At 37.7% G+C, this 24,552-nt stretch overlaps 1 protein-coding gene across 1 annotated transcript in view; it reads left to right on the top strand.

Annotated features, from left to right (window-relative positions):
- Positions 1–24,552, top strand: part of MGMT (O-6-methylguanine-DNA methyltransferase) — a 306,974-nt gene that overhangs the window by 195,337 nt on the left and 87,085 nt on the right. The window contains exon 3 of the mRNA XM_053692976.1: positions 21,726–21,865. Within this exon, the coding sequence (XP_053548951.1) occupies positions 21,726–21,865 (140 nt within the window). The remainder of the gene's footprint in view (positions 1–21,725; positions 21,866–24,552) is intronic.

A 24,552-nucleotide genomic window follows, 5' to 3' on the forward strand; every position in this document is an offset into this window, starting at 1 on the left:
GGACATCATTCCTTTTGCTTGATTCCGTTTGAGAGCTCTGCATTTATACATGCTCAGACAGTGGAATGGAGACCATTCAGATCTGTCTCAAAGAATAGATCTGGACCAGTTGACAAGCGACTCTCTCTCGTGGTGGCTCTCAGGACCATCTGTCTCAGGGCACATGTTTCCGGAGACCCTCCTGGGTGATTGTGAACACGGGCGCCAGCCTGCTAGGCTGGGGAGCAGTCTGGGACAAGTTAAAGGTGCAGGGCCTATGGACTCGGGAGGAGTCTGCTCTCCCCATAAACATCCTGGAGTTGAGAGCGATCTACAATGCTCTGATAGCTTGGCCTCAATTGTCCTTAGTCCGGTTAATAAGGTTCCAATCAGACAACATCACCTCAGTGGCTTACATCAACCACCAGGGAGGAACTCTGAGTTCCTTAGCCATGAAGGAGGTGGCACGGATTATTCAGTGGGCGGAAGCTCACAATTGTTTATCTGCCATCCATATTCCAGGGGTGGACAACTGGGATGCAGATTTCCTGAGCAGACAGACATTTCATCCCGCGGAGTGGGCTCTCCATCCGGAGGTGTTCTCCAGGTTAACTCTCAAGTGGGGGTGCCGGAGTTAGATCTGATGGCGTCTCGGCAGAATGCCAAGCTTCCAAGGTATGGTTCAAGGTCAAGACATCCGTAGGATGCTCTGGCGGTTTCTTGGGTTTTCGGGCTAGCATACCTGTTTCCTCCGTTAGTGCTACTTCCACAAGTCCTTGCTCGTTATCAAACAGGAGAGAGCGTTGGTAATTCTAATAGCTCCTGCAGACCTAGTGAAGATGTCATCTGTGCCACCTTGGAGGTTGCCTCTGAGGAAGGACCTTCTAGCTCAGGGTCCATTCCTCCATCCAAATTTTGTTTCTCTGAAGCTTACTGCTTGGAGATTGAACGAAATTGAGTTCCATCAGACTCAAGTAACCTTCCTAGTTTATGTGATCTCCGTTGCAGGGTTCTCCATGGATCCTGATAAGTTGTCTGTAGTCCTGCAGTGGCCTCGCCCAGTTGGTCTTCGCTCTAGTCAACGTTTTTGTTTTGTTTTTTGCCAATTACTATAGGAAGTTTATTAAAAACTTTTCTTTCTTGGTCAAACCTATCACTGACATGACCCGTAAGGAGAATGATCCACTCCATTGGTCACTTACTGCCAATAAGGCTTTTGAGAGTCTTAAGACTGCCTTTGCTGCCACTCCAGTTCTGGCTCATCCTAACCCTGTCCTGCCTTTCATTCTTGAGGTCAATGTGTCTGAGACTGGACTAGGTGCCCTCTTGTCTCAACATCCTACGCCTGACGGTTCCTTGCATCCATGCCGTTTCTTCTTTTCGGGGGAGTGCAATTATGAAATTGGCGACAGGACATTACTGGCCATAATTTTGGCACTCAAGGAATAGAGGCACCTTCTCAAGGGTACTAGCATACCAGTGCTCATTCTTACTGACCACAAGAATTTGACTTATCTCTCCGAAGTAAAACGTTTGTCGCCCCGACAGGCCATATGGGCACTATTTTTGTCTCGGTTTAATTATGTGGTCTCCTACCTACCTAATAGTAAGAATGTTAGCGCTGGTGCCCTCTCTCGACAATTTTTGCCTCTGTCCAAGGAGGAGTCTGTACCTATTCCAGTTATACCTCCTGACCATATTTTGGCTACCATACGTACTTATTTGACTTCTCCCTTGGGGGAGGAGATCCTGGCTGCACAAACCAATGCACCTCCTGAGAAACCTAGTGGTAAGTGCTTTGTTCCTGTGAATCTTCGAACTAAACTATTGCACACTTACCACTATCCTAAAGCCGCAGGTCACCCAGGCAAAAACCAAATTATTTGGTCTGTCACTCGACAATTCTGGTGGCCAGATGTTCGTTCTGATGTTGCTGCATATGTTGCCTCCTGCTCAGTCTGTGCACAGAATAAGACTCCTCAACATCTTCCTGTGGGTCTTCTTCAACCTATTGCTAATGGTGAGCGTCCTTGGAAACATCTTTCCATGGACTTCATTGTCGAGCTCCCTGTTTCCAACGACAATACTGTTATCCTAATGGTGGTTGACCATTTTTCTAAAATGTCACATTGCATTCCCTTGAAGAAGCTGCCTACCGCTCAGGAACTTGCTTCAATTTTTGCCTGTGAGGTCTTCCGTTTACATGGGTTACCCAAGGAGATAGTCTCGGACTGGGGTATCCAGTTTGTCTCCAGATTTTGGCGTTCCTTTTGTGTTTAAATGGGGATCCAGCTTTCATTCTCCTCGGCATGTCACCCTCAATCCAATGGGGCTGCGAAACGGTCTAATCAAGCTCTGGAACAGTTCCTCCATTGCTATGTCTCAGATCACCACAATAATTGGTCTGAACTGTTACCTTGGCAGAGTTCGCTCATAATAGTGCTATTAATGCTTCCTCCCAGTTATCCCCATTAATGGCGAATTATGGGTTCCAACCATCCTTGTTGCCTGATTCATTCATGTCTCAGGATATTCCGGCTTTGGAGGAGCATCTCTGGCAACTCCGTTCCATGTGGGTGCAGATTCAGGATTGCCTTCATCGTTCTATGCAGCGCCAAAAGTTCCAGGCTGATCATAGGCGTCTGCCCGCGCCTTCTTACCAGGTTGGTGAGAGGGTTTGGCTGTCCTCCCGCAACTTGAACCTTCGGGTGCCTTCCAATAAACTGGCTCCCCGTTATGTTGGTCCTTTTTGAATACTTTAACGTGTTATTGCTGTGGCCTACGCTCTTGACCTTCCTCCTGCAATGCGCATCTCCAATGTTTTTCATGTCTCCCTCTTGAAACCATTGGTTTGTAATCGGTTAACCACTGTGTTGCCTCGTCCTATCTCTGTTGACAATCATGAAGAATATGAGGTCAGCAGCATTATTGACTCTCGTATGTCCAGGGGCCGCGTACAGTATTTGGTTCACTGGAGGGGCGTTCATGGGTTCCCTCCTCTGATGTTCATGCTTCCGCCCTTCTCCGTGCCTTCCATGCCCGTTTCCCCAATAAGCCTTTTGTCCTCCCGCGGGGGAGGGGTCGTTGAGGGGAGGGTACTGTCAGGGTTTTTTCCCTGCTTTGTTTGCCATGTGCTGCTGGCAGCCATTTTACTTACCTCTTACTGAATCTGGTCCAGAGTGTCTGATGCTGCTCATTTACTTCATGCCCTTTTATGGCCGGACTGGTGTACATTATCCGTGTGAGACAGGTTGCAGTCTCAGTATTGTGATGTCATCACTAATTATTTAAAGGGCCTCTGTTCAGTATGCTTTGCCCTTGCGTTGTCTCAGACCTGTTTGTGAGTTCCTGTTCCTGTGTATTACCTGGCTGTCTGACGTCCCTCCTGGTTCCTGACTCGACTTGTCTGACTACTCGCTTTGGCTCCTGACTCGGCTCGTCTGACTACCAACTCTGGCTTTGACTCCTGGCTTGTTATTTGACTTGTGGAGTTTTTATTATTTCTTTGTTATTAATAAAGGTAGGATTATTTTTTGCACTTCTCGTCTCAGTCTGATTCCTGGCACCCTGACATCATGTCTTAGGAAATAAAATAAAATTTATGCTTACCTGATAAATTTCTTTCATTTCCATGACCCCACCCTTAATTTAGACAGTTATTTTTCACTAAACCTCAGGCACCTCTACACCTTTGTGTTATCTCCTTTTTTCCATTTCCCTTCTGTCAAATGACTGGGGATTATGGTTAAGGGGAGTGACACTTAACAGCTTTGCTCTGGTGCTCTTTGCCTCCTCCTGCTGGCCAGGAGTAAATATCCCACTAGTAATTGGAATGACGTTGTGAACTCTCCATGTCTGGAAAGAAAGAAATTTATCAGGTAAGCATAAATTTTGTTTTCAAAGCGGTAATCATTCTAGAGTAAATTGCCCTGAAGCGATCGTGTTTAATTTCAAATTGTAGTATGAGAAAAAAAACGATGCACACAAACACTTATCACTGGCGCGTAACTGTTAACGCACCATTTATAATCGAGCCCAAAGTTGTTTAATTATGTACAGTAAAAAATATAATAATGTAAAAGCTAATTTATATCTGCCGCTAATTGTTTGTAATAAGAGGAGATAAAATAAACTATATTAAAGAGGATTTTTGAGAGGTACAGTATGTTCAAAAGCCGCAACACAATGCACATTGTAGTAAAAATAAATAAACAATATGTTAAAATGCATTTATTTTGTATGCAGAACTTTTGCAGTTCAGTTCTTAAAGGGACATGAAACCCAAATTTTTTATTTCATGATTCAGATAGAGAATACAATTTTAAACAACTTTCCAATATACTTCTGTTATCTAATTTGCTTCCTTCTCTCAGGAGCTTGGAGCTAGCTGCTGATTGGTGGCTGAACTTGTATACCCATTTTCATTGGCTAAAAAATGTGTTCAGCTAGTTCCCAGGAGTGCATGGCTGCTTTTTCAATAAAAGATACAAAAATAATGAAGTTAAATTGATAACAGAACTAAATTGGAAAGTTGTTTAAAAATGTATAATTCCGATTATCCTAGCTTTAGTGTAGCTATAATCTAGATTTTATTAAAGACACAGAGACGAATATTTTGCATTACTTTCAATTTCCTGCTCTGACAGCTTTTTAAAGTATACAGTGAAAACGTTAGTAAACATAAAACATGTGAAACAACAGAGAAAACAAAAGTACCAATAAGGACAAAGCCATGGATGTAGAAGATGATATCAGCATACTCATAATGTCCATAAACAGTCCAGAGCGCACCAATACCTCCTCTTTCTTGTTTGATGCGAATAGGTAAAAAGGACATTAAAGAAGGAAGGAACATATTACAGCACCATAACAACTGGAACATGAACAAACAATAACAGAAAATCAAAATAATTCTGAAGACAGGATGGAGAAACTTGAGGTTGAGGCAGGAGAGGATTCTTCTGGGAATCTGTCTAGGCTGAAGGAGAATTTTGAACAGATGACGTAGATTGTATTACAAGACCAGAGACTCATATTTTGCTAGTTTAAAGCAAAAAAGGATCATGAAATTAAAGAAAAGGCAGCGTTATTAATAGGTTTAAAATAAAATTGTCTAAAGGTGGAGTCTGAAGACCAGTCAGCTGCATTTAAAATATCTTGGAGGGAAGAGGATTTTAAAAAGGCTTTAGAGGCAGAAGCTCCACGAACAGAGTGAGCTGAGAAAGATTCTTCCACACCAGAAAGAAGCATAATCCATTTTACCCACCTGGCAATAGAAGTAGAGGAGACAGGTTTGAAAGGGGAAACAAAAGAGATGAGAAGTTGAGAAGAAGAAGAAGAAAGACGTAAAGGCTGAGTACGAGACAAATACTCTTTCAGACAAAGGACAACACACAACTTAGGATGATCAGAGAAATAAGGATGACATATAGATTGAGAAAGACATTTAGTTCTTTTAGAAAGGATAAAGGTGACACCAAAATTAGAAAACATTTTAGAATTAATATCAATGGCACGAACATCAGAAACTCTGCGAAAAGAGAGAAGACAGAGAAGAGTGGCAAGTTTAGCTGACAGCTGTTTGAGAGAAAGAAGATCATTAGAAGGCCAGTTTCTAAGAAAGGACAAAACAAATCGACCTCCCAAAAGAAAGAGTATTTAGAAGTTGGAGGTTTTTGGATACGAATTGCTTTGAGAAGTCTGCAGACCTGATAGATTTTCCCAACAGGGTATTATTAATAAGGATGTGACCAGCAGGGATAGCCGAACGAACTATATTGATCAAAAAGAAAAAGGAGGTATTGGTGCACTCTGGACTGTTTATGGACATTATGAGTATGCTGATTGGCTGATATCATCTTCTACATCCATGGCTTTGTCCTTATTGGTTCTTTTGTTTTCTCTGTTGTTTCACATGTTTTATGTTTGCTAATGTTTTCACTGTATACTTTAAAAAGCTGTCAGAGCAGTAAATTGAAAGTAATGCAAAATATGAGTCTCTGGTCTTGTAATAAAATCTATCTGAATCATGAAAGAAACATTTTGGGTTTCATGTCCCTTTAACTGCTATTATGTGATATCAACTGATATATATATTTATATGTAATATGCCTGACTGCCTTCCATTGGGTCACAAAGCCAATGCCTCCCAGACCATCACAACTTCTGGTCCCGGGTGAAGAAACTAAAAGTATGTTACCGCAGATGTTCACAATATCTCTTATTTATGAAGCCATTATCCAGGTGCACTAAGAGATGGGAACATACCTGTTGTAACTTGTGTCTCTTAAAGTATGGCTAAACGATAAGTAGAAAAGTGACATTTGCAATAATATTGTTAATGCAATGTAATCCGCATTAATATTTTTTCAAAAAAGTTTCCTTTTTTTTTTTTTTTAAATGTAAGTATTTTTATAATCTGTCCTTCACATACCTTATCTGTGCCCCCTTAGATTTTCCTGTCTTCGGTTCAGTGACGTGTAGATTGGGTGGGACCTCTCTACACGTCACTGAATTGAAGAGAAAAAAAAGATATGTGGGCGGGGAGTTGGTAAATAATGGACAGCCTAATGGAATACATTTAACCCTATGCGTGCAATGGAGTGCATGCATGTATATAAGCCGTATTGAAGATTGTGAGCCGTATGGCAACGTTTTTGATTGGTTGCCTATGGGGGGGGGAAATTGACTGGCGATGGGGCCGGCGGTAGACTAAAAGACATAAGATAATATCAAATGCACGTTAGGCGATTTACAGGTAACTGAAATAAAAAAATACTAATATTAACTTGCTCTTTTTAATAGTACTTTTCATTGTACTGAGTTTACCATCACTTTAAGTAGCCTATGTTTGCCTATAGTGACAAGTATGATTGTGTCAAGTTCAGCGCAAAGACCAACAATGAGATGATAACTCTGAAGGTGTAATTCACACATTCTCCATCACGCAACCCCTGTTCCTTCAGTGCCTCAGTAGGATAGATTGTAAGCTCCATAGAGCAGATTCCTCCTCTATTGTCAAGATTTATAGTATTACACTATGTACCCCAACAATCATGCATTTAGCATTGCAGAATATTTTAGTGCTTTACAAATACATAATAATACTAATGCAAACAGATTTACCAAGAAATTAAAGGGACACTAAAGTTAAACCCTTCTCTACCAGGAATTTCATAGAAACATTTGGCAACAGCACCGGTGAATTTTTAGCATTTTTGCTATCACTCCATTTAAACAGAAAAGAGCATTTTTTTTTTATTTACCTATGTAAGCTTTATATATTTTTTAAGTAGACAACCCAAGGGGGCACATTTATCAAGCTCCGTATGGAGCTTTTTAAAAAAAAAATTTTTTTTAATTTCTGTATTGTAGGGATCCCATTTCCCTGAACCCCCGAAAAAAACTCTTTAACCCTCCCTTACCCACTGATCCCCACCATGTTTGTTACAGCTAAAGCAGTGTCCCCCTCTCCAGTGGATATTTTTCCGTAGTGTAGGGCTACATCCCTTCCTCTCGTTTTAAAATCATTTTCTGTAGTGTAGGGAACTACACGGTGCTCTTTAGCCGCAGATTTGGTTCCCACTACTAGTCTGTTCTTTGTCTGTGTGTATGTAGTTCTTTTTATGGTATTTTAATACATTTGTGAAGCTTGGATCCCTGTTTCTCCCTATGGAGTGGGATACTGAAGTATGCTTATTACTGAGATCTAAGTCATTACCTCTCTATTATGTGAGTGTGGCTCTTTCACATACAGCACCTGTTTGTTTAACGGACCTTCACTACATCACTTACTTTTCTTTGAGGTCATCCTGAAGCTGCTACACAGAAATTCAGTGGTTCGCTGAATCTTCCTTGAGGACTATATCCTTAGTGTATAGTTTTGGCTGTGCACAGTTTTGCAAAACTATTGTATATTGCTTTGTTTCCTTCAATGTCAGCTCCAGAGCAGCAATGCACTACTGGGAGCTAGCTGATCGCATCTGGTGTGCCAATGACTAGCTGCTGCTCCTGAGCTTACCTATGTTTTCAACTAAGGAAACAAAGAATAAATTAGATAATAGAAATATAATGAAAGTTTTATTTTTTACGTCCATGTCCCTTTGATACATGCAAACTTAATATGTCTGTAAAGAACATATGTTGAGTATTTGACCAACATTTGACATTTTGTTTAGCCTGAAGAAACATGTTAAAGGGACAGTCTAGTCCAAAATAAAATTTTATGATTCTGATAGGGCATGCAATTTTAAACAACTTTCCAATTTACTTTTATCACCAATTTTGCTTTGTTCTCTTGGCATTCTTAGTTAAAAGCTAAACCTAGGAGATTCATATGCTAATTTCTTAGACCTTGAAGGCCGCCTCTTTTCTGAATGCATTTTGACAGTTTTTCACCACTAGGGGGTGTTAGTTCATGTGTGCCAAATAGATAACATTGAGCTCACGCACATGGACCCCTATTTAACAAAGTTCTTGCGGACTTGATCCGACAGTGTGGATCAGGTCCGCAAGACCTCGCTGAATGCGGAAAGCAATACGCTCTCCGTATTCAGCATTGCACCAGCAGCTCACAAGAGCTGCTGGTGCAACGCCTCCCCCTGCAGACTCGCGGCCAATCGGCCACCAGCAGGGAGGTGCCAATCAACCCGATCGTACTTGATCGGGTTGAATTGTTGCGATTCCTGTCCGCCCCATGGAGTTACCTAGGAGTCAGCACTGATTGGCTAAAATGCAAGTCTGTCAAAAGAACTGAAATAAGGGGGCAGTTTGCAGAGGCATAGATACAAGATAATCACAGAGATAAAAAGTGTATTTATATAACTGTGTTGGTTATACAAAACTAGGGAATGGATAATAAAGGGATTATCTATCTTTTAATACAATACAAATGCTGGTGTACACAGTCCCTTTAACATTCAATAGCCCCTCTTTACTACATACACATAAATAATAATATATTATATTATCCTTGTTAAAACAACAGTATTGTAACTGATATCAAATGTCTGTGATTGTTATATCATATATTTGTGCTGTAAATGCAGAAAACTTTGCCATTCAAGAACCAATGAAATTGTAACTACGAAATTCAAAAATAGTAATTAACACTTTTCTTTTATGCAGTAAAATGTTAAATTGTTGCACTAACAAATGATTCACCATATTTTATAGTAATATTCATCCTATTGCAGCAAGAAATAATTAAAACTTCTCATTACAGTATATAAGATTCTATTTCTTTTACAGTAAGTATTCTCAATAAAAAAAAAGTCAGATTAGTGATGCTACTAAATCGCTGGGGATTTCAACTGTATCATTCTACAAATGTTTAGCTTTCTGTGTTTAAATAGGCCATGCCAAAATACTCTTGTCTACATTTCGTTTCTAAAGCCGTCTCAGCGTCTGCAGAGGCCGCAGTATGCCTTTAAGATATTTAAAAGAACGTAAAGCCTTAACACTTAATTATATCATCAGGAATTGCTGGAATACTTTTGCTTTTTCTACAGCGCAGGATTACATTTTGCAAAACCCACATTTTTTTTAGCCATGTCTGTATTCAATAATTCCTTCAGCCGTGTATTTTATTATTTATTTTTTTAAATCTGTCCTATTGGTATGTAAATGAGATTCAGCGAATTGGACATTACATTCTGCTTGCAGTAATAGTCTTTGCCTTGAATGATGTTTTTGGAACCAGTCCCTTGTTTCCTCTAACTGTTCCATGCTCCAGTTAAGTTTCCAAAGACTTCTCATTTTGCTCGAACAGGTACTGTAAAGTTTATTTCCAGCTACCCTGCTGAGTATAACCTCTATTTCAGCCTCCCCTGCAAAAAAAAGGAAACAAACTAAAACTCTAACCCTTTTCTGGCTGTTCAATTACTTTTCTTTTTTACATTACTAAAAAAGGTACAATCACCAAAATAAGCAATTACAACAAAAGATTCTATATCCTACCTAGCAATTTAAAAATGAAGTGCTGTAATAATTTATTTACCTCTGAAGAAGTGAAATTTATGTAAATCTGTCATTTACCATTACCAGAATTAACCATTTTGCAGCAAAATCACAATAAATAAAATGTTTGCCTAAGGAAAATCGCGAAGCAATCATCGACTAGCACAAATGCTTTTTTACTAATGAAGCCAACGCTGTTAATGTGTTTTTTTTTTTCCAGTTAAATTGATTCATGAATTTTGAAGAGAACATTATCTAATGAATTTTCTTTGAATAGAAAGCAATTAAAAGGACAAATCAGTCTGATTAACCCCAAAGTCAACCTACTGCCACAAATGGAGTACAGTTTGAAATTATATCATAAAAAAACTGGAGCAGATTCGCTATCTTTTTGCCCTTTGCTAATCCATGTAAATTAATGAACAAAAAAGTTAATTTCTTTGATGACCCTTTTTCTGGTATCACCTGGATTATGCTTATGTTTAATTTGCTTAATTTTATAATATTAAAGACTAAACATATTTTTTGCCAACAAAGTGATTATCATTCCCCACAGCTCTGAATTATTTTTTTCTCTTGTTAAACCCGCATGATCCATCTTGTAACTAACTTTGCCGGAAGCACAACAGTTCAATGAGATTCTCTGACTGGTATCAAAGATGGCAAATCAAAATTCTTGCTCCCTCTAAATACAGTGTGTGTATGTCTATTGTGTATAAATGTAGTGTGTGTGTGCATATCTATCTATTTATCTGCCTGTCTATCTTTCCATCTATCTCTGTCATATATATCTTATATCTATCATTGGCCTATCTATTTATTTATATATTTCTGCCATCTATATCTTGTATCTATTATCTGTCTATTTATCTATCATCTATCTATCTAATCCACTGGTTTTCAAACCTGTCATCAGGCCTCCCTAACAGGCTAGATTTTAAGGTTAACTTTGGGTGAGAGCAGGTAAAATAACTATCGGCTAGATTACGAGTTTTGCGTTAGAGGCTATGCGGTGCTAATGAGCAGTTTATGCTCACCGCTCACTTACAGACAGCACTGGTATTACGGGATTTTACATACCCGGGGTTAACCGCAAAAAAGTGAACGTACAGCAAAATTTTGCTCCACATCTCACCTCAATACCAGCGCTGCTTACGTTAGCGGTGAGCTGGCTAAACCAATAGGATTTTTTCTACCTTAATTCCGATTTGTGATAGAATTCTATCAGCCAATCGGAATTGAAGGGACCCCATCTTGGATGACGTCATTTAAAGGAACCTTAATTCGAGAAGAGCCGTCAGATGAAGAGGATGCTCCGCGTCGGATGACTTGAAGATGGACCAGCTCCGCGCCGGATGGATGAAGATAGAAGATGCCATCTGGATGAAGACTTCTGCCCGTCTGGAGGACCACTTCGCCCGGCTTGGATGAAGACTTCTCCCGGCTTCGGTGAGGACTTCGGCCCGGTTGGGTGAAGACGTCTCCCGGTAAGGTGATCTTCAAGGGGTTAGTGTTAGGTTTTTTTAAGGGGGGATTGGGTGGGTTTTAGAGTAGGGTTGGGTTGTGTGGGTGGTGGGTTTTAATGTTGGGGGGGGTTGATTTGTACTTTTTTTTTTTACACGTAAAAGAGCTGATTACTTTGGGGCAATGCCCCGCAAAAGGCCCTTTTAAGGGCTATTTGTAATTTAGTGTAGGGAAGGGCTTTTTTTTATTTTTTTTTAGGGGGATTAGATTAGGTGTAATTAGTTTAAAATTCTTGTAATTTGTTTATTATTTTCTGTATTTTAGTGTTTGTTTGTTTTTGTACTTTAGATAATTTTATTTAACCCCTTAATGACCACAGCACTTTTCCATTTTCTGTCCGTTTTGGGACCAAGGCTATTTTTACATTTTTGCGGTGTTTGTGTTTAGCTGTAATTTTCTTCTTACTCATTTACTGTACCCACACATATTATATACCGTTTTTCTCGCCATTAAATGGACTTTCTAAAGATACCATTATTTTCATCATATCTTATAATTTACTATAAAAAAAAATGATAAAATATGAGGAAAAATGGAAAAAAACACACTTTTTCTAACTTTGAGCCCCCAAATCTGTTACATATCTACAACCACCAAAAAACACCCATGCTAAATGTTTACATGTTCTTTGCTTTTTTTGCAAGTTATAGGGCCATAAATACAAGTAGCACTTTGCTATTTCCAAACCATTTTTTTCCAAAATTAGCGCTAGTTACATTAGAACACTAATATCTTTCAGGAATCCCTGAATATCCCTTGACATGTATATATTTTATTTTAGTAGACATCCCAAAGTATTGATCTAGGCCCATTTTGGTATATTTCATACCACAATTTCACCGCCAAATGCGATCAAATACAAAAAATCGTTCACTTTTTCACAAACTTTCGGTTTCTCACTGAAATTATTTACAAACAACTTGTGCAATTATGGCATAAATGGTTGTAAATTCTTCTCTGGGATCCCCTTTGTTCAGAAATAGCAGACATATATGGCTTTGGCGTTGCTTTTTGGTAATTAGAAGGCCGCTAAATGCCACTGCGCACCACAAGTGTATTATGCCCAGCAGTTAAGGGGTTAATTAGGGAGCTTTTAGGGAGCTTGTAGGGTTAATTTTAGCTTTAGTATAGTGTAGTAGACAACCCCAAGTATTGATCTAGGCACATTTTGGTATATTTCATGCCACCATTTCACCGCCAAATGCGATCAAATTAAAAAAAACAAATTTTTTCACAATTTTAGGTTTCTCACTGAAATCATTTACAAACAGCTTGTGCAATTATGGCACAAATGGTTGTAAATGCTTGTCTGGGATCCCCTTTGTTCAGAAATAGCAGACATATATGACTTTGGCGTTGCTTTCTGGTAATTAGAAGGCCGCTAAATCCTGCTGCGCCTCACACGTGTATTATGGCTAGCAGTGAAGGGGTTAATTAGGGAGTTTGTAGGGAGCTTGCAGGGTTAATTTTAGCTTTAGTGTAGAGATCAGCCTCCCATCTGACACATCCCACCCCCTGATCCCTCCCAAACAGCTCCCTTCCCTCCCCGACCCCACAATTGTCCCCGCCATCTTAAGTACTGGCAGAAAGTCTGCCAGTACTAAAATAAAAGGGATTTAAAAAAATAAATACATTTTATTTTAGCATATTTACATATGCTACTGTGTAGGATCCCCCCCTTAGCCCCCAACCTCCCTGATCCCCCCCAAAACCGCTCTCTAACCCTCCCCTCTGCTTTATTGGGGGCCATCTTGGGTACTGGCAGCTGTCTGCCAGTACCCAGTTTGCAATAAAAAGTGCTTTTTTTTTGTTTTTTGTTTTTTTCTGTAGTGTAGCTTTGTAGCTTCCCCCCCCCCACACACACACAGACAAACCCCCCACCACCTTGCTGATCGTTTTTTTTTTTTTTACATTATTTATATATTTTTTTTCCATTTTTTATTTCAGCATTTTCTGTAGTGTAGCGGTTCCCACCCGCTCCCTCCCCGTGCACGCGCCCGCCCCCACCCTCCCGTGCACGCGTGCGCGCCCGTGCGCGCCCCCAGCCACCCCCCGCCCACGATCCCGCCCCCCTTCACACAACCAGGGCCATCGATGGCCGCCACCCCGCCTCCCGGTCCGGCTCCCACCCACCAACGCAGTAAGCCACCGATCTCCGGTGCAGAGAGGGCCACAGAGTGGCTCTCTCTGCACCGGATGGCTTACAAAGGTTATTGCAGGATGCCTCCATATCGAGGCATCACTGCAATAACCGGAAAGCATCTGGAAGCGAGCAGGATCGCTTCCAGCTGCTTTCCACACTGAGGACGTGCAGGGTACGTTCTCAGGCGTTAACTGCCTTTTTTCTGAGGACGTACCCTGCACGTCCTCAGTCGTTAAAGGGTTAATTTATGGAATTAATTTCATTATAGTGTAGGTGTAATTGTAACTTAGGTTAGGTTTTATTTTACAGGTAACTTTTGTATTTATTTTAGCTAGGTAGTTATTAAATAGTTAATAACTATTTAATAACTATTCTACCTAGCTAAAATAAATACAAACTTGCCTGTAAAATAAAAATAAACCCTAAGCGAGCCACAATGTAATTATTAGTTATATTGTAGCTATCTTAGGGTTTATTTAAAGGTAAGTATTTAGTTTTAAATAAAAATAATGTAGTTAATGATAATTATTTTATTTAGATTTATTTAAATTATATTTAAATTAGGGGGTTAGGGTTAGTGTTAGACTTAGATTTAGGGGTTAATAACTTTAATATAGTGGTGGCGACATTGGGGGAGGCAAATTAGGGGTTAATAAATGTAGGTAGGTGTCTGCGATGTTAGGGATGGCAGATTAGGGGTTAATAATATTTAACTAGTGTTTGCGAGTTTAGGGGTTAATATATTTATTATAGTGGCGGCGATGTCCGGTTCGGCAGATTAGGGGTTAAAAATTTGATTTTAGTGTTTGCAAGACGCTCAAAGCTTTTTATTCACACCTACAGCTGCTCAGTTAGTTCATCAGATAATTACTAGATTATTAGATGGGTACAGTTGTTTTCAATGTAGCCTTTGCCATATTAAAAATGTCATATATTTACATTAAGTAAAAGTACTGACCAATTTATTTTGAAGGGATAGGAAAGTCAAAATGAAACTTGCATGATTCAGATAGAGCTTGTCATTTTTAAAAAATGTACTTCTATTTCCAAATTTACTTTGTTTGTTTTGTCTCCTTTGTTGAAAAAGAATATGTATATATTCTAAACTACTGGGAGCTATCTGGCAATTGCTGGCTACACACATTTGTCTCTTTTTTGGGCAGACTGGTTGGGCCTATGGTTCCTGTCTGCAATCAAAATCTGGAAAGTTGTTTAAAATTGTTTGCTCTATCTGAATAATGAACATTTAATTTTGACTTGAGTGTCATGTTGGCTATCACTTAGTCGCTAAGTTGAAGATGCGCTAAACCAAATGTGTACTAAATCTCTGCTCAGGTAGTTCAGTTCTTCATTTACTTTTGTACTATGTTTTTTATTAACCCTTTGGCTGCTAAGACATTTCCCACCTGGGTGCTAAGCTCGTTTTGATCTTTTTTTTCTTCAGATCCCCAAAACGTATACTGTTGGAAAGGTTAGGCGATTACCTTTCCAACGGTGGGTCTTGGGAGTCTTTAGCTAAGATACAGGCATCTAAGCAGCATGCCCCATCTCCCTATATTGTATATTGTTCATTTTAAATAAAGTTGTGCAGTGATGTCATTGTGCGTGATGTCACCACTCAAAACATGAAGCCCCAGCGATGCCTCTCACTATTCAGGCCAGATCGCCGGGGTGGGAGTAGGTGGGAGCCCACAGATTGCCCTGAAGGTGGGTGAGTACTAGTGACGGCTCTGAGCCGTCGTTAGCACCTGACTGAGAAAATTTGCGACGGCTCAGAGCCGTCGTTAGCACTCAAAGGGTTAAGACACTGCACACATACATTTATATACATACATAAATACACACACATACACAAAAACATATACTGTATATAAATACACATATATATGTATATATATATATATATATATATACAGTATATATATATATATATATATATATATACACACACAGAGCATAGCACGTGCACTGTAACAGTTCTTACTGAAAACAGTATTTTTTATAAGAAGCATTTTTGGTAATATGAATATTGCAAAAATAATACTTAATTCAAAATTGTATGACGTGAATTTTATTTTTTGCTTGAATGTCCCTTTAAGCAAGAAAATCATGATATTCTAAACCCTTAATAGCCCCTTTAAAGGGACACAAAACACCTTGTAATTGCAAGACAATTCTATTATGTACAACATAGCACGTTCTAAATGTTTTAAAAACAAAGTTTCATCCTTTTTATTCCAGTTGTTTTAAAAAAAAAAAAACTAAGTCCACCTACAATTTGCCTTATAATAATAACTAGTATTTATATAGCGCCTTTCTCCCAGTGGGACTCAAAGCGCTTTTTCAGCACTCGCTCTCGGAATTAACCAAATCGGCAGCTGAATACTAACAGTTGTTATTATTACCCAATTTAATGGTACTCATTTTATCGACCTCGGAAGGATGAAGGACAGAGTGGGCCCTGCCGGGATTTGAACCTGTGACCTTTGGATCTTTGAACAGGCTTTTGTAGTCAGGGCATTTTACCAACTGAGGTACCTCACCTGTCTGATATGGAGGAGCTATTTCAGGCTTAAGTCTGTAGACACAAGCTTAGCTGCATTTATTATGTAAGTATAAAGTGCATTGTGTGGCAGTTGTCTGTTAAGCCAATTAGAGACAGATATGTAGCAGGGCTAGTCTTGAGTGGTCTGCAGAGTATATCTCAAGTTCTGAGAATTTGAAAATCTACCATTTTCAGAACTAAATTACATCAAAAGGGGCAAAATTAATAATTAAAGTATATTGCAAAGTTATTTTATTATGTATAACTAAACTTTTGGGGGTAGATTTATCATACCCCAGACGGACATGATTCGATATAGTGAACATGTCCGCCATGCATCGTTAAATGCCGACAACATACGCTGACGGCATTTAACATTGCACAAGCATTTCTGGTGAAATGTTTTTTGCAATAACCGCCCCCTGCACATTCGCGGGCCAATTTGCCGCTAGCAGGGGGTGTCAATCATCCTGATCGTATCTGATCGGGATGATTGCAGTCTGCCGCCTCAGAGGTGGCCGATGAGTTAAGGAGCAGCGGTTTTATGGCTGCCTCTTCTTAACTCCTGTTTTCAGCGAGCCGGAAGGCTCGCGCGGAATAAACAGCATCCGCTGCTTAATAAATCGGCCCCTTAATATAAACATTTCAAGGTGTTTACTGTCCCTTTAGAAACAATAAAAAACAAAACCGAAAATGGTTTTTAAATTGACACTCCATTTTTGTAGTTGTCTAATTTTTTTAATTGCTTATTTGTTAGGCCAATTTAACTTAGACATCTCATTGTTATATTCGTTTTTTTATTTTGGAAAACACAAATTCATTTTGATGTGTGCCTATTTTTTTCTTTCAATTAATCTATTGTGTATATGTAAACTCTGCTAAGTAATCAGTTACTGTGTTGTAATTGTACCGCTTTATACCTGTCCGCAAATAAAGATTTATCTCTAGTTAATTTAGTTAGACTGTATTAGTTTAGCCATTTAACTAAAGATTGATAGTGTTGAATAATGTAGTCTTAAATTTGCAAGTCTGTTTGAACAGTTTAATACTTCCTGATGAAGCTCTAATCCACTAGAATATACCATGAAAAAAAAATATGTATTGGACTAGGGTGTTTTTTGGGTTTCTTTTCAAAGTTTTTACAATACAACTGTGTGCCTAACCAATTTTTTTTCTTTAATGATTCAGATAGAGCATGCAATTTTAAGAAACTTTCTAATTTACTCCTATTATCAATTTTTATTTGTTCTCTTGCTATCTTTATTTAAAAAGTAGAAATTCAAAGCTTAGCAGCCCATTTTATATTCAGCACCCTGGATAGCGCTTGCTGATTGGTGGCTACATTTAGCAAACCGATAAGCAAGCATAACCCAGGTTCTCTACCAAAAATGTGCCGGCTCCTAGACTTTACATTCCTGCTTTTTAAATAAAGATAGCAAGAGAATGAAGAAAAATTGGTAATAGGAGTAAATTACAAAGTTGCTTAAAATTGCATGCTCTATCTGAATCATTAAAGAAAAAAATAAGTTTAGTATCCCTTTAAACTTTTAATGGACCTAAACAAAACTTTGTAATTTAAGACTTATCTGTAGTTCTGTAATTAATTGATGTACCAGCAGAGTGTGAATCTTTCTGAATATCTTAACACCTTGTTTTCTGCAGTTGATTTGGAAAGCCAAACTCCATCACCACTTGCCTTATTGGAGAAGCCAATCCTTTCTTCTTACTTGAGTAAATAAAGCTTGCCACTATCATTTTCGTATCAAAATATTGTATTGTAGTATCGTATCATGTCTGGTGACACCAATTAGGGACAGATATGTCTTATAGGTTTATGAAGTCTGCCACATGCACTTCCATTTCTCAGAAATTGGAAAACCCACAGTTTTCAGATTTAAATACAGGAAAAGGAGGCAAAGAAAAGTTTATACTAAATATAATTAAACATTTTATATAATAATCTAAAGTGTTTTATGTCACTACCCTTATGAGGAATAAGAAGCATTTTGGGGGGGGGGGGGGTTTGGCAACTTTTCGCACAGACCTTCACAGAAGCAAATTTTACAAAGGCAATTTGACTTTATATCGTTGATGGCTGTTGTGTTTGAAAGATTTTTTCTCTCAGTCTACAGTATATGTTTTATGGCATATTCAATTAAAGAGACAGTCTAGGCCAAAATAAACTTTCATGATTCAGATAGGGCATGTAATTTTAAACAATTTCCATTATACTTTTATCACCAATTTTGCTTTGTTCTCTTGGTATTCTTAGTTGAAGGCTTAACCTAGGAGGTTCATATGCTAATTTCTTAGACCTTGAAGGCCACCTCTTTTCAGAATGCATTTTAACAGTTTTTCACCACTAGAGGGTGTTAGTTCACGTATTTCATATAGATAACACTGTGCTTGTGCACGTTAAGTTATCTGGGAGCAGGCACTGATTGGCTAAACTGCAAGTCTGTCAAAAGAACTGAAATAAAGGGGCAGTTTGCAGAGGCTTAGATACAAGATAATCACAGAGGTAAAAAGTATATAAATATAACTGTGTTGGTTATGCAAAACTGGGGAATGGGTAATAAAGGCATTATCTATCTTTTAAAACAATAAAAATTCTGTTGTAGACTGTCCCTTTAATCATTTTGTATAATTTAGTGTATTTTTATAATTAAAGGAACAGTAAACACCTTGTAATTACAAGACATTTATGTAGTGTTGCTGTAAAATAACATAATAAGTTTAAACATTTTAAAAACAAATTAACATCATTTTTATTGCAATTAGTTTTCAATAGCCAAACTCCACCCCTTAATTTGCCTTATTTAAAGGAGACAATCTGGGTTTTAGTCCACAGTCAGCAAGGCTAGTCGCAGTCATAAAGTTAGTATAAATTATAAGAAATTATAAAAACTTGAAATGCACCCTGCTGACTTGCAGCTTTAAGCTGTTTTTAACACATTGCTTTACCACAAGAAGAAATCTGGCTCCGAAAAGAGTTGTAGGCCACGAGTGGCAGCCTTTTACACATTTGTCAGCTAAACCGAATGCACATAACAGTTCACTTTATACTGACTTTATGACAGTGGTTAGCCTTGTTGTATGCACACTAAAGCCCAGATTGGCTCCTCCAAATAAGGCAAATAGTAGGTAGGTGGAGTTTGATTATTGAAAAATAATTGCAGTAAGCAGGATGTTAGTTTTTTTAAAACACAATAAGACGTGGCTGATATGTTATTCTATAACAACCCAACAGAAACATATTGTAATTACAAAGTGTTTGCTGTCCCATTAAATGAACAGTAAAGTCAGTGTTTAACGTTCATGGTTCAGATAGAGCGTGTCATTTTAAACAACATCCCAATTTAATTCTATTTTCAAATTTGTTTTGTTATCTTTGTATCCTGAGTAAACCAAGCCAGGCTCATTAGAAATGGCAGAAGTGTTTGGAACCGTGTATAACATTGTTACAAATATTGTTGCAAACATTGCTGCAATGTAGTGTTAATTTTAACAAAGGATACCAAGAAAGCAAAGCAAATTTGATAATAGAAGTAAATTGGAAAGTTGATTAAAATTGCATACTCTATCCAGTCATTTAAAGGGACACTGAACCCAAATGTTTTATTTCGTGATTCAGATAGAGCATGAAATTTTTAACAACTTTCTAATTTACTCCTGTTATCGAATTTTCTTTATTCTCTTGGGTATCTTTATTTTAAATGCAAGAATGTAAGTTTAGATGCCGGCCCATTTTTTGGTGAACAACCTGAGTTGTCCTTGAGTGATTGGTGGATAAATTCATCCACCAATATAAAAAGTGCTGTCCAGGAGTTCTGAACGGGGAAAAAAAGCTTAGATGCCTTCTTTTTCAAATAAAGATAGCAAGAGAACGAAGACAAATTGATAATAGGAGTAAATTGGAAAGTTGCTTAAAATCGCATGCTCTATCTGAATCACGAAAATAAAAAATTTGGGTTCAGTGACCCTTTAAAGTTAAATTCTGAGTTTATTGTCCCTTGTATCAATATTTAAGGAGCTATGGTGAGATCAGAGATTTGGAATAATATTATTATTAACATTAATGGGTTTAAGGTAATTTATTAATCATATTGTCTATGTTTGCATTATTTCTTTTTGTTTTAAAATAATTTGACACAAAATCCAAAGATAAATTACAGACCCATATTAAATAATCTCCAGCATTTTATAGTAAAACTTTTGCTTAATGAGTTATTATTTATACTGAAGCCCTGAGGCTCAATTAAATGTAGATTTATTCACTGTCTGGTAAAGTGGGCACCAATTTTAAAATGCAAAATTGAAATTGTGGCAGTAATAAAAAAAGTTGGCAACAGAAATATGCATGCAAATTTACATTTATTTAGGATGATTTACATATGAAAATTAACCATTTATGAGCCATATATTACTAAAGGAACAAGTAGAATTTGGATGCATGGAAGGTTGAATGAACATTCCATTATTAAACTTTTTTTCAAATGTATGTAAATCTTAAGAGCAATGATTGTTTTAACTGAAATGTGGTATTTTAGAAAGGAATGCCAAGTAAATTCTGATCTCTGAACTGACCCTATTCCTGAGTTCTGTCCCTATGACACAGACATATGTCCCTATTTGCAAAAGCAGACGTATATTATCTGGTTTATGTTGTCAAGGTTCTTGGTTTAGCTGCAGCAATAGTCTATGTTTATATATATGTGTGTTTGTGTATGTGTGTCAAGACAGAAAAATAATTAATAAAGTCTTTAAACATAACCTAATTCAAAAGCTAACATTATTATTAATGTCTGAGTCCAAGTTCTCATTGATATGTAAAAATCCAGGAATATTCTTCATTTAAATACTCATTTTCAATTAAAGCCCTGAACCTGTTGTTGCAAAATGAATATGTCTAGATTAAGAGTTCTTGTGCATATTATAAACATGAAGCGGATGTCACCAGGATTATGATATCGCAGAAACTTAAATGTCACTGCAGTAATACAGTGGTAAATATATTTTTCACTGCAATGAAATGGATATTGTAGCCTAAGACCAAACTTGTATGTGATTTTAACAGAACAGTAATACTTGGTCCATATAGTCTTCAAAATATAGTGACATTTTTGGCGTCCATGCAAGGAGCTGTGACCAATCACATTTTTGGGAGCTATACCAATGTAACTAAACTAACAACACAATATTACTGCTGTATTTTTTACTTGAAGCATTCATTTAAACATATTATTTTACACAATTCAAATCACATTTGAAAATATAACATTTAAGAAACACAACAACCCTAGATTGAAGGTTTTGTTCTTGTGTCTCTCTAGGGAGCATGGATCAAATCACAGTTATATACAGAAATATATTTTTAAAGCATGTTAATAACAGTGCTTTATAAGACCTATGGTATGTTGAGCAAAATATTTAGAAACATGTGATAGAAAATGCAAACAGTCCATGACAATAAACCATTCAGAACCATATATTAATGTCTAGTAGGGCAAAGAAGGTATAATTCAAACATAAAGTTAAGTAATAATGCAAACTCTTAATAATTATTGTTTCTCCTAGATTCATTCACCAAAACGGTTCTACTGGCTTTGCTGAACAAAGTAAAAATTGGAGAAACCATCACATACAAGCAATTGGCTGAAATTGCTGGCAATGAGAAAGCAGTAAGAGCGGTTGGAGGAGCAATGAGAAACAATCCGGTAAGGAGTCTGGTTCATTGATGTTTCTTTGTTTTTCTAAATGTAGCACTTATTCCAATCCATTAGAAGAGTGATGTGAAGTGTCCCATGAGGTTTTTTGTAAATGTTAGGAAATCAGATTATCATGTGCTTTTTTTCAGTGGCTTTATACTGTGTGAGCTTCACCTATACTTGGCATTGAGAGTATTTAATAGTGATATTCCAATCCAGCAGGAATCACTTTCACATTTTTTATTATTATTTTTTTATTCATCAGTTTTGACCTCTTATAACCCCAGTGTTAAAGTCTCTGTACTCCTGTTAATAAACACAATTGTTTTTAGTTTATTAGAAATTTAACATTTAGCTCAAATTAGACTTTGAAACTTGTGCACAACTAAAATATGATTATCAGAAAGTTAATTTGTATTTGCAATTAAAAGGACGGTCAAGTCAAAAATAAACTTTCATGATTCAGAGAGGGCATGCAATTTTAAACAACTTTCCAATTTACTTTTATCATCAAATTAGCTTTGTTCTATTGGTATTCTTTGTTAAAAGCTAAACCTAGGAAGGCTCAGATGCTAATTTCTAAGCGCTTGAAGGCTGCCTCTTATCTCAGTGCATTTTGACAGTTTTTTTCACAGGTTTTAGTTTTTTGAGAAATGTGTGAGGTTAGGAACATTTATTAGTCTTTTCTATTTGTTCTGAACTAGTGAATATGTTGATTTTGCTAAATGCTTCTGTCTGTGGTCAAAAATATTGTCTTAGCTACTCTTTTTTTTCTTTTTCTTCATCAGGATAAGGCAGCTTTTGTTTCTTTAGAAAGTCGTTAGTTGTTTAAATTTAAGACTGTGGTTCCATTATTCTTTAGTAATCCAAGGAATAATAGGGGGACCCTTCTACTTGATGCTGCTAGAGCTCTATATATTGCCTGAAACTACTACGGATATTACAATTATTTATTCTCTTTTTACCTTTCATGGTGCCCCAAGAAAGGGCAAAACCGAGCAGTGGAGATTCCACAGGGTTATAAAATCACCCCAACTTTTTACTGTCCATCGCTGCTGGGGCTGTTTTTCCTGAGAAGAATGGTAAAAAAAAATTAACCCTTTCAACCACTATCCCATCATACCTAGCCTCATCTAGAATCATCTAGCTGTGTCTCCAGACCACACAATTATGCCTTTAAAACACCCGCTACTCTGCCCCAGACATCTAGAAATGTAATTTCTTATAAAAACCTTTCAAGCCAAATCAATTTGCTTCTCCATCCTTATGGTTTATATGTTAAGAACATTTAAAGGTGAGAGTTCAACTACTAAAAGTCTGACCCATCATGGGCTGGTACTTGTGCACCAGTGAAGATATGTTAAGAATAAAAATATTCATATTTCTTGTGATGTGTATATTTTCATGGTTTGTTTTATCAGTCATATTTAGTGTGAATTCTCTATATCCCCTTTTTGCAAATTGGTCTCAGCTTGAGAAGGCAAAAAAAAACAATGCAGGTGTTATATGGGGAAGACAATGACTTCTGGGAATGTCTTCCAAGTGTGCAAGAGACTATCAACCATGAAAAGTCTAGTTATCTTAAAAAAAAAAAACAGCAAATCAGCGTTTTAAGGGGTTAATATGAATAAACCTGTTGATAAAGCACAAATTGCACTCACATAATAATATTTAAAAGCATCAGCATAATGTAATTGTCACCAGCACTAAGCTTCCTTTTAATACTCCGACCTCTCAATGCTGGTCACTCACTGGTAGCAGGATCCTCCATACAGATTTGGGTCCCTTTATGGACAATATTTGGTGACTTATATTGAGATAAAGATATTTTACATTTATCACAATATTTAACACACACACTTTCATACAACACACACACCACGCACACTCTAATACAAAACACATACACTCTCATACAACATACACACCACACACACCTTCATACAAAACACACACTGTCATGCAACACACACATACACACACACTCTCATACAACACACACACACACCACATACACTCTCATACAACACATATACATACCACACACACTCTCATACGACACACACACCCCACAAACTCTCCTACAACACACACACTCTCATACAACACACACAAACACCATGCACACTCTTATACGACACACACCCCACAAACTCTCCTACAAGACACACAATCACAAAACACACTCTCATACAACACACACACACAAACACCACACACACTTTCATACAACACACACAAAACACACACTATCATACAACACACATACACTCTCATACAACACACACTAAGACTGCACACACCCTTATACAAAAAACACACCACAAACACTGTCATACAATACACACACACACACACTTTCATACAACACGCACAAACACCACATACACTCTCATACAACACATATACATACCACACACACTCTCATACAACACATATACATACCACATACACTCTCATACAACACATATACATACCACACACACACACTCTCATACGACACACACACCCCACAAACTCTCCTACAACACACACACTCTCATACAACACACACAAACACCATACACACTCTGTTACGACACACACCCCACAAACTCTCCTACAAGACACACAATCACAAAACACACTCTCATACAACACACACACACAAACACCACACACACTTTCATACAAAACACACACTATCATACAACACA

Source organism: Bombina bombina, chromosome 9 (assembly GCF_027579735.1).
Source record: "Bombina bombina isolate aBomBom1 chromosome 9, aBomBom1.pri, whole genome shotgun sequence".
In the NCBI taxonomy this organism is placed as follows: domain Eukaryota; kingdom Metazoa; phylum Chordata; class Amphibia; order Anura; family Bombinatoridae; genus Bombina; species Bombina bombina.